This window comes from Lycium barbarum, chromosome 8 (genome assembly GCF_019175385.1).
Source record: "Lycium barbarum isolate Lr01 chromosome 8, ASM1917538v2, whole genome shotgun sequence".
NCBI lineage: Eukaryota > Viridiplantae > Streptophyta > Magnoliopsida > Solanales > Solanaceae > Lycium > Lycium barbarum.
The window spans coordinates 95238512-95250523 of record NC_083344.1 but is presented as its reverse complement, the minus strand read 5'-3'; the positions used below and the strand labels follow the sequence as shown (position 1 = coordinate 95250523).

Genomic DNA, 12012 nt, shown 5'->3' with positions numbered 1-12012 from the left:
GAGGTAAGATTATGGTCATGACAAGTGCGTTGAATGAGGGAGATCCTTTCTTCCGGGACTGGGGTTCTTCGCGCGGAATTTTTGAGACTTTTTCTAAAAAATTCTACCCCAGTTTGAATCTCGACAACTCTTGTGTCGAATCTTCCGAGTTGTTTCCCCAGTTTACAGTATTGAATAAAGTGCAAAATTTTGAGAGTTTTCTCAAAATTTCTGACCTAGTTTGAAACTCTAGGTTAGCTGACTCTTTGTTGCGGAGTGATGGCTCGAAATTTTGAGATCTTCTAAAAAATTCTACCCTAGTTGGGCGTGCAGCAATTCTTGCTTCGTTGTGAAGTCCTATCTCTGAGGCTTCTTAGGGGTTTCTTGGTTTTTTCTTTGGGTGCGTCTGAGCTCAAAGAGCGCCTACGTATCCTGTCACAGCAGGAATTCAGGTCGAACGAAGTTCAAATAAAAATAAGGGACTTTTTGGTTTTTACTAATAATGCGGCTGGGTCCTAGATGGAATGTCTACGTATCCCATTGTGGGGAAATCAGGTCATTGCATAGTCCGTGTTACAAAAGATGTTTTGTTTTGCCTATGTATTACAAAACAATTACAAGCAAAAGTAAATAGCTAATACAGGAAAATAAAATAACGTTTACAAGCAAAGAGTACTTATTACAAGCTGAGAAACTCCTTTTTTATGCATAGTAGCGCTTGATTGACTTTGGCCCATCTTGTTCGTCCATTTCTGTCAATACTACTACTCCTCCGGAGAGTACTTTGCGGACCGCATAAGGAACTTGCCAGTTGGGAGCAAACTTCCCTTTGTATTCATCTTGATGCAAAAAAATTCTTTTGAGCACCATTTGCCCAATTTGAAAAAGTCTAGTTCCGATTCGCTTGTTGAAGGCTCTTGCCATCATTTGTCGGTATAATTGGCTGTGACATATGGAAACCATCCTTTTCTCATCAATTAAATCCAATTGTTCATATCGAACTCGAACCCATTCAACATTGTCTAATTCAACTTCTTGAATGATTCTCAGGGAAGGTATCTCAACTTTAGTAGGTATGACTGCTTCAGTTCCATAGACCAGCAAGTATGGAATTGCTCCTGACGAAGTTCGAGCTGTAGTATGGTGTCCCAGTAAAGCATAAGGTAACTGCTCGTGCCAACATTTATGATTATCCGTCATTTTCCTCAATATTCTTTTGATATTTTTGTTGGTTGCTTCTACGGCTCCGTTCATTTATGGCTGGTAGGCTGTCGAGTTTCGGTGGGTGAATTTGAATTCCTAACAGATGTCCTTCATCAGATGTCTATTTAGACTCGCTCCATTGTCTGTCATGATGGACCTGAGTATGCCGACTCGGCATATGATGTGGTTTCGTACGAAGTCAGCTATCACTTTCTTTGTTACTGATTTGTGAGACGTTGCTTCCACCCATTTGGTGAAGTAATCAATGGCAACTAAAATGAATCGATTGCCATTTGAGGCTGCGGGTTCAATAGGTCCAATAAAATCCATGCCCCAAGTAGCAAAAGGCCATGGTGGGCTCATAGCATTAAGCTCACTTGGAGGAACCTTGATTAAATCACCGTGGATTTGGTATTGATGGCATCTCTGCACATATTTGCAGCAATCACTTTCCATAGTCATCCAATTGTATCCAGCTTATAGAATATTTTTTGCCAGTACGAATCCATTCATATGGGGTCCACATGTCCCTGCATGTACTTCTTCTAGAAGTTTAGAGGCTTCGTCGGCATATACACATCTAAGTAGGCCCAAATCCGCGTCCTTTTGTACATCACTTCTTTGTTTAGGAAGAAGCCTTTTGCCATTCTTTGGATAGTCTTATTTTGTCCATTTGTAATGCTTTCGGGATATTCCCGACTTTCCAAATACATTTTGATGTCGTTGTACCATGGCTTACCATCTGGCTCAGCCTCCACATGGCAGCAGTGGGTATGTTATTCTTTCAGACTTATCGTTAGCGATTCGATGTGACTTCTTTCAGGATGTTGGATCATTGATGCTATTGTGGCTAGTGCATCGGTAAATTCATTCCGAGCCCTTGGTGTATGCCAAAATTCGATCTTTCTGAATTTCTTGCACAATATTTGTGCCAAGTTCACATATGGTAAGATCTTCTCATTCTTAGTGGCCCATTCGCCTTGTACTTGATGAATCAGCAGGTCGGAATCTCTAATGACTAATAATTCATTGATGTCTATATCCAGTGCCATTCTGAGATCTAGGATGCAGGCCTCGTATTAAGCCATGTCGTTGGTACAACGGAATTTGAGCTTGGCGGCCATGGGGTAGTGTTGCCCATTTTCTGATATCAAGACCGCTTCAATTCCGGAACCCTTGTAATTCACTGCTCCGTCAAAGAACAATTTTCAGCCAGTATAGGATTCTGTTGCTTCTTTTTCTATGGCCAACAACCCTTCATCTGGGAAATGGGCGCAGAGTGGTTCGAGCTCTTCATCCACCGGGCTTGCGGCTAGTAAGTCATCCAAGGCCTGTCCTTTTTTGACTTTCCGTGCTATGTACACAATGTCAAATTTACTCAACAGCATCTGCCATTTGGCTAACTTCCCGATGGGCATGGGCTAGCGGAATATGTACCTTGACGGATCCATCTTGGATATTAGGTGAGTGGTGTATGAAGAAAGATAATGCCACAATTTCTGAGCCACCCATGTTAGAGCACAACATGTTTTCTCCACCAGTGTGTATCTTGCCTCACAACTGTGAACTTCTTGCTCAGATAGTAAATGACACGTTCCTTTTTCCCTTCTTCATCGTGTAATCCTAGCATGCAACCAAAATCCTTTTCAGCCACTAATAAGTACAACAGTAATGGGCTCCCAGGCCTTGGTGGTATCAAGACTGGTGGGTTGGACAAGTATCTCTTGATAGTGTCGAATGCCTCTTGGCACTCCTCTATCCATTTTGTAGGAACGTCCTTTTTCAAAAGTTTGAGGATGGGCTCCATAATGATGGTGGATTGAGCTATGAATCTCCCAATGTAATGCAGCCTTCCTAAGAAACTCATGAGTTCCTTCTTAGTTTGGGGAGGGGGTAATTCTTGGATTGCTTTGATCTTTGTTGGGTCATTGGACAGGTATCTCTTGATAGTGTCGAATGCCTCTGAGCACTCCTCTATCCATTTTGTAGGAGCTTCCTTTTTCAAAAGTTTAAGGATGGGCTCCACAATGATGGTTGATTGAGCTGTGAATCTCCCAATGTAATTCAGCCTTCCTAGGAAACTCATGAATTCCTTCTTAGTTTGGGTAGGGGGTAATTCTTGGATTGCTTTGATCTTTGTTGATTCTAGCTCTATGCCCCTTCGGCTGACTATGAATCCTAGTAATTTTTCAGTCGGTACTCCGAACGCACATTTAGCCAGGTTCAATTTCTGGTTAAACTTGCGGAGCCTGTCGAAGAATTTCCTCAAATGTGTGGTATGCTCCAAAATCTCCCTTGACTTGATAATGACATTGTTACATAGACTTTAATCTCTATATGGATCATGTCATGGAAAATGGTAGTCATGGCTCTCATGTATGTTGCGCCGGCGTTCTTGAAGCCGAAGGGCATTACCCTATAACGGTACACCCTTCATGGGGTGATGAAGACTGTTTTCTCGGCATCCTCTCTATCCATTAAGATCTAGTGCTAGCCGGTAAAATAATCCATAAATGATTGTACCTTGTACTTGGCACAATTATCTATGAGTATGTGGATGTTCGGGAGTGGGAAATTATCCTTTGGGCTAGCCTTGTTAAGATCTCGGTAATCCATGCAGATTCTTATCTTATCGTCTTTCTTGGGTACCGAAACTATGTTGGCCAGCCATGTGGGGTATGATGTCACCTTCACCACTCCTGACTCAATCTGTTTCTCCACCTCATCTTTGATTCAGATACTAATATCCGGTTTGAATTTTCTGATTTTCTGCTTTACCGGAGCAAAACCCTCATTGATGGGTAGCCTGCGAAATACTATTCTAGTGCTTAGCCTAGGTACTCCCTTAGCGAAAATCAGAAAATTCTTCCACGTACTCCCTTCGCGAAGACATCCACGTACTCCCTTAGCGAGCTTATCAATTCTTCTTTTAAAGGAGTGTCTAGGTGTGGACTTATCCTTGTCTCTTTGACATCCTTTTCATCACCTAGATTAATGGATTCTGTTTTGTCCCTGTTTGGCTTCTACTCATTCTATAATTATTCTACTTCCTCTGTAAGACCCTTGGGTAGCATTGTGGCCTCATCGTATTCCTCACACTCTTCGCCTTCTATGCTGCCCGACTCATTCGTTTCACAACATGTCATGACATTTAAGGTTGCTTTATTGTTTTTATTACCGAAAAGGAATTCAAGGCAAAATATGTTAGTATAAACCATGCATGCAACAAAATAAAACAGTTTTGATAAACGGTGGCTTTCATTGATTTAAAAATATTCAAAAGTACAAACTGTGGTCCTGGCTTGGATCAAGCCATTTCTATTTTTGAAAACATTACGAGGTATGTAAGTGACAAAAGGGTGAGCAATCGGGCCTTGATCAATTCTCCCTATTTTCAAAATAAATTCATCTTTCTCTACCGAAGAGCCAATAGTGGGGGTAGAGGTCCAGTTAGATAGTTGCTCGCCTGGTTCTGACTCTCTCTGATGGTGGGCGCTTCAGCACATTCTTTTAGAATCACGGAGCAATCTTTCTCTTGGAATAACATCGTTATCCCTTCTTCAATGTCAGCATCTTCAGGTATAGGCATTCTGTGGGGGAAATGACTGGTATAGGTTTGGAATAGGTTTGCAAAGATCTGCAACCTCTTGTTTCCTCTTGGTAGGTATCTCTTCTTCTGCTGGGATGTAACCAAGCCCAAAGCGAAAATTATCTTAAAGAATGGGAATGGGCTCGGTGATGCCCTGCAGATTCTTTCCTAAACCTTTTCCGGGTTCAAACCTGTTTAGAATCATAGTGGAAGCAATCATTTTGTAAATTTCTGGCATGGGAGTTTCCAGAGAGTCTATCTTATGGGCCGCTCCACTAACTCCATGACATGGAAATCCGTTCCTTTGGGTGCAGCTTCAATGACAGGTACAAAATTGTCTGGGTAATTGTGCTTGCTGGCTTCTCTGTGGATCACCACTTCCTCTCCTTCCCAGATAAATTTTACAGATTGATGGAGCGAGGATGGTACTGCCCCTACCATGTGGATCCATGGTCTTCCCAGATGCAAATTGTAATTGGCGGGTATTTCCATGACTTGGAATTCAGTGGTGAACTCAGCGGGTCCTATTTGAATGTCCAAATCAACTACTCTAGTGGCATCACAACGTCCCTCGTCAAATGCTCTTATGTTAGTGTGGCTTTGACGAACCTTCCCAAGGTTATATCCTATTTGAGTCAGGGTAGATTCGGGGTAAATGTTAAGTCCTGCTCCGCTATCAATTAATACTAGAGTTACCACTTTGTTGCGACACATGATAGTGATGTGCAACACTTTGTTATGATTTGTGCCTTCCTTGGGAAATCTTTCTCTGTGAAAGAAATTTGATGTTCCTCCATAACATGAGCGACCATTTCAGCCAGATTTTCACTATTTTTTTCAGCCAGGACATGAGCTTCCTCCAACACCATCATTAGAGCCACGCGGTGTTGAGGTGAACTCTGCAGCAATGCCAGTGCCAAGATTTGGGCCAACATTTTCTTTAAATGCTCAACAATGGAGTATTCCTTTGGCTACATTTGGCGGCGCCAGAAATCTTCAGCTTCACCTTCAGTGATAGTCTTTTTCTGATTTCCCTCCCTTCGGGGTGCCCCTTGGTCCAGGTCTTCAGGAGTGTAGCATATTCCTGATCTTGTGATACTATGTGCAGTAGCAACTTGGACTACGAACTCTTTGCGAGGTGGCTCTGGAGTTTCTTGGTCAATGAGTGTTGTCACCGGTGCGGGGATTAACACTTTAATTTGCGGGTGTTCTTGCAAAGACAGTGACGCTACTGTGCCTTCAAGTTCTTTCACAAAATCATGAATTGTGGGCCTTCCTGTGACCCAGTCTTCCTCTATTTCAATCATATGCATCACATTGTTTCCATTGTTTGGCAAAGGGTTGGTGTTCACATTTGGAGGTGCCGTCTGGAGTACGATTTCTTTTTGATCGATTAGGTCTTGTATTTTGTACTTGAGATTGATGCAATCTTCAGTACTGTGCCCTATACCATTGCAATGATCGGCACATGTCTGGTCAGTTCGGTAAAATCGGTTCTTTAGATCGATGACCTTTAGGGGAAGTACTTGGATCATCCCAGCCACACTTAATCTTTTGGATAAATCAATCCGAGAATCCATCGATGGAGTGAATTCCCGAGGGGGTTTCTTCTCAAAATTTGGACGTGGCACATTATAAGCATTTGGTGATGGTTGATTCTGGCAGGTATTGGGTTAGTTATTATGTGGGGTACGGTAAATGGGTGGGGGAGTTTGATAATTTGGCTGTGGATCTTGATAATTTGGGGGAGGTGGTTGGAAGGTTGGTTGCGCGTAATATACGGGCACCGTGTTGTAAGGGGTGGGTATGTAAGTATTTGGGGGAGGTGAAGCATATGCTTCCATTGGGAAATCTTCCCTTCTGTTGGATTTGAGGTTAGGAGTGTGGGATATGCTAGCCGCGTCTTCCTTCTTATTGCGCACAAACCCGACTGAGCTTGAACCAGTAGATTTTTCGGCCATGCTTATGATTCGATCAGTTTGGGCTAATCTTCTATTTCTTCGCCCATTTTGACCAATTTAGAGAAAGGTCTTCCCGCCATTAAAAGCATTCTATCATAGAAATCTGTTTCCTGTGATCGGATGAAAGCTGACACAAGTTCTTCTTCGCCCATAGGAGGTTGTACTCAAGTGACCTCTGTTCTCCACTTGCTCGCATATTTACGGAAGTTTTCGATAGGCTTCTGTTTTACTTTCTCCAAATAATATCTATCCGGCAACGTCTCTATATTAAAATGGAATCATTCCATTAAAGCTGCAGCCATGTCTTCCCATGTGACCCAACGACGAATGTCTTGCGCTATGAACCATTCTAAGGTTTCTCCAGTCAGACTTCGGCTGAATAGCCTCATGGTTGTCTCGGTCACGACCAATTGGTCACAATAAGCCCGCAGGTGTGCTTTAGGATTGCCCGTCCCATTGAATAACTCGACATGGGGTACTTTGAAGCCCTCGGGTAAATCCAAGTTGGGATGCATACACAAATCATTATAACTCAAGCCTGTGCCATTAAGGGTAGTCCTCATGAATCGTTCCAACAATTGCGGCCATCTTCCGCTCAAGCCTTTCTTCCTGTTTCTCCTGTTCAGTCTTCCATGCTTTTTCTATCTCCTCATAATGGTCAATTTCTTGATCAGGTGAAAAGGTGCCAGGTGTGACATGTGTATGGAATGAAACAGCAGCGCATATTCGGGTAATAGGGGTGGTTTTATCGGTTGGTAGTGGGATGATGCTTGGTTGTATAGTGAAGCCAGGATGGGTATTTTGTGGTGTTGGGTAAGAAGGGATAGAGTGAGCAGTCCTGGGAATTTGGTTGGTGTTAAGTTGCGGTAGGGTGTGGTTCGAGGCACTAATGTGTCCATCGATTAGGGTAAATGGCATAGTAGTCATAACCGACCTGGTGGGGAAGTGATCGGGTAATGGTAAATTCAGAGATGGAAACAACGAAGGAGGCCTTTTTTCCTCAACAGGGGCCTCTCAGGCAACATTTGCAGCTTTGTTTCGTGCCATTTCTTTTTGAAGATGGATGATTTTTTCAAACATCATTTTGATGACGTCTTTAGTAGGTGATGACTCAGGCAGTTCGCACAGAGGCGATTCCCAGAGGGTAATGTCAGTAGGGGTAGTTTCATTCTCTGAAGTACCAGTCATCTTTTCTTTGCCTCTATCTTGTAGGGATTAGGATGCTATTGCAGCTTTGGATCTTGTGAAGTATGCCAGTGTGAACACAAAGCAACTTCTCTTTCTCTAAGAAAAGAATAACTCAAAGGAAAACAGAGTTAGTTCGTTAGATAATGAAAAGAAAATCAAGATATCACACACAGATGACAGTTTAGAACACTTAGCACACAAATAATCTTATATTTGATTTAAATGCTCGATGGATCTCTTGTATCGGGTTTTGAATATTTGGGTTTTATACTATATAGGGATCGAGTATTACGTAGATTGCCTACGTATCCCTCCGCGGGAAGTCAGGCCCTATCGTAGTTCGGTTTACATCAAATAAAATTTAAAATCTACCCGTGACCAGGCCTGATAGAGGCTTCCTGCATATCCCTCCTTGGGACATCAGGTCGGCGTAGTTCCATTTACACAAAATAGGTGGGACAAATCTGTATTAAGAACAAAAAATAGGATCCCCTAAAACTACCCATAAAGAAACTTTTCTTTTGAGGTCAATATAGGTTGTTTGTCCATTCAACCTTTTTTGGCCCTAAAGGCCCCAAATCCTAATACTGAGAAGGAAGCACCAACCAAATGGCGCCCTTATGGACCAAATTCTCCAATTCAAGCTTGAATGCATCGCAGTCCTCTATGTCGTGCCCTAGGGCTCTAGAATGATACAGGCACATTTTGCGCTGGCCAACTCCTTCAGTTTGAGCCCTTCTGGTTCTGATGGGACTAATCTATCCAATGCTGACCAACTTCTGGAAGATGTTGGCATAAGAGTCTCTGAATAGTATGAAGTCGTATGCCAAATCCCAGTATTCAGAGTAATCCTTTCAGTCAAGATGATGTTGTTATGGACCAAAAGTGAATGCGGTCCCCACATCTTGGTGATGCTTTTCTCATCTATTAGCTTGATGAGTCTCTTTTTGAAGGCTAAGCATTCATTAATGGTGTGTCCCGCCTGATCCTGGTGATAAATGCATCTCTTATGTGTGAAGACTAGAGGACAAGGTGGCAACTTGTCGAAGAAAACACTGACTATTCCTTTTTTTTCAAAATTTAATCATCATTTCCTCGCTCATAACGTACTTAGGTGAGACACCGTAAGGACAATACAACACCTTGATCTTAATAGCCTACCATTCGGCCAAAGCTGGTCAGGCATGCTCTATTCGCTCCATCGGCTCTTTCCTAGGGCTTGATAGTGCAACAGAAGCTTCTTTCCCTTTTTGGCTTGAAGGTGCGGCAGAGGTTTCTTCCCTTTTTAGGCTTGATAGTGCAGCGGAGGAAGCCCCCTTTGATAGCTATGTGGCCTCCTGCGTGTCCGACTCTATTTCTTCCTCCTCAGACACCTCCACTATCGGAATTTACTTGGGAAGAATCCCTCTTCTCTTGTCCAGGACATTCTCCCCTTGAGCATCTACAGGTTTCTTAGGCGAACTCTCCGCCGAGTCCATTAACTTATCTGCCTCCTTAATCTTGGCTTTGACTGCTCGGATCTGCTTTTCGTGATCTTGAATCTTTTGGCGCAACGAAACCTCATTCCTTCTCATGACCTAAAGCTCAGGTGCCTCATTGTTGTTCATCTTCAGATTCTGAGAAAGTAGTCAGGCTTAGTATGGGTAGTTTTGTTCATTGTTTTTCTTTGGGTGAGTGGACGGTATTTGAAATCAATTAAGCATTTAAACGATACATATGAAAGAAAATAAAGTCACACAAAACAGTTTATAAGATTATACTATGCGCGCTCCTAAATATACTTAATCTTTTGAAACATAAGTGTGCCATTTGAATCTAACCGTTGCCCCATAATCATTAATATTAGTATTCTTGCCCGAAGGGGTACAAAAGATAAAGTAAAGATAGTGCATAAAATAAATCACTAGAAGTGTCCTCCAGTAGTAGATGATGCAGCCCGATCCCTATCAGTCTTGGCTTTCTTCGCTTTCTGGAGGGTAGTCTGGATATGAAGATGGGCCAATATCAAAGTTGCCTCCATTAGAAATCCTTTCTGTGTAAAGGTTTGTGGAGCGACATCATCTAAAATCTTTTTCATTCGGTCATCTAGCTCAAACAAACTATCGTTAGTAAGCTCTAACTCATGTCTCAGACTTTCTATGACGGCTTTGTCATGCTCAATTTTCTCCAAATGCCTAGCATCTCTGTCGTCAGCTCTCCTTTGAATCAAACGGGCTCGGATTTCAGCCTGCGAATCCTTTTCTTGGACACAACTGTAGAAAATAGGTCTAGGAGGAAGTGTGCCTTGTAAGTCGGCCCTCAATCAATCCTTATACTACACACACAACCTGGACAAAACCTATCTTCGGCTAAGGTATCGGTGGTATTCTTAGATACCGAGGCAGGTTGTGTGTGCCGAATGTGGCGGGATTGCGCCGACGAATTCTAGAAGAAGCACATTGCTCTCGATATTCCATTCACCCAGGTTCAACCAAAATGTATCGTGATCTCAAAATGATGTATTGGTGGGATGGCATGAAGAGAGACATAGCAGAATTCGTAGCACAATGCCCAAATTGCCAACAAGTAAAAGCGGAACATCAAAAGCCAGGAGGTTTATTGCAAGCGATAGAAATACCCACTTGGAAATGGGAAGTGATTAACATGGATTTCATCGTGGGATTATCTCGTTCTCGTGGTAAATATGATTCTATATGGGTGATCGTGGATAGATTGACAAAAGCAACTAATTTTCTTCCAGTTAGAACCACGTACTCAGCAGAAGACTATGCAAGGCTGTATCTCAAGGAAATTGTGCGACTCCATGGTATTCCATTGTCTATTATCGCGGATAGAGGAGCACAGTTTACAGCTAAGTTCTGGAAGTCTTTTCAAGAAGGTTTGGGCACGCAAGTGAAGTTTAGTACGACATTCCATCCACAAACTGACGGGCAGGCCGAGCGTACCATTCAAACCTTAGAAGATATGCTATAGGCGTGTGTGTTGGATTTCAGTGGTAGTTGGGATGATCATCTGTGTCACGACCCAGCCCCGTGGGCCGCGACTGGCACCCTACCTGGGTACCCAGACCAAACCACATATTCATTTACCAAATCCGAACGTATTTCAGAATTTCATAAAAGTCATATCAACATAGTTTATATCAAAATATGTCTTAAGCGGTCGCACAAATCAAAATGTCATATCGAATCCAAACGGAGCGGCGGAATAGACATCGCCGGTCATAAGTGCAAATATAAGCATAAGGGCCATTTAGGGCCATCATAACAAACTGACCGCTGTAAGACCAGAAAACAAAATCAAACAAACATACATAGGAACCTCGCCCCACATATATGACTACAGGCCTCTACGAATTCAAAACAAAGACATATGGCGAGACAGGGCCCCGCCGTACCCAAATAGTCAAATGTACAAAATATATACATAGCAAAAGAAGACTATACCAAAAGTGGACTCCGTGTCAAGAAGGAGTACTCCGAAAGAGCAGAGAGTGAAGCCTACAGTGGCGGATCACCAATGTCTGTACCTGCGGGCATGAAACGCAGCCCCCGAAGAAAGGGGGTCAGTACGAAATATGTACTGAGTATGTAAAGCACGGAGTACAGAGATATGAACCAAAACTGAAAGCAAACCGGATATCAAAGGGAAGTACCAATTAGTATATCAAAATCCGTATCAAATCATATACATATACATAATGCAAACGAAATCATGCAAACGCTCAAGAACGTGGTCGCCACTCCGACGCTGGCGCCACACACAGCATAACACCAGAAGGTTTCGAATCTCCGTACATCCTCGAACACAAACATAAATGAGCGTATCGCATCACTAGCCATATCGCAGCATAACTCCTAACGGAACCCGGCCCTATGGCGAGGCCTCAGGAACCGTAACACAGCATACGGCCGAATTATCATAGGGCGCACGAATCATAACCGGCCCGGGAACCGGTGAACGAAGTCATATTAGGGCACGAGCGGAGTCGTGAGCAAACAAATGCAATACATATTTCAAAATATCCTTTCAAAACATAATGCGTTCATATATCCTTTCATAAACCAAAAAAAATAGTCAAATCGTTAGTTG

General features: G+C 42.8%; 1 protein-coding gene across 1 annotated transcript; it reads right to left on the bottom strand.

Annotated features, from left to right (window-relative positions):
• Window positions 1–681: 681 nt before the first annotated feature.
• LOC132607975 (uncharacterized) lies at window positions 682–1179 on the bottom strand. Its single transcript, XM_060322057.1, has one exon. It carries the CDS (start codon window positions 1177–1179, stop codon window positions 682–684), a length of 498 nt encoding a protein of 165 aa, XP_060178040.1.
• Between the last annotated feature and the right edge of the window lie 10833 nt (window positions 1180–12012).

What these genes read in the sequence shown, in the direction of transcription:
- LOC132607975 (XM_060322057.1), bottom strand. Translation starts at nt 1,179, where the DNA reads ATGACGGATAATCATAAATGTTGGCACGAGCAGTTACCTTATGCTTTA.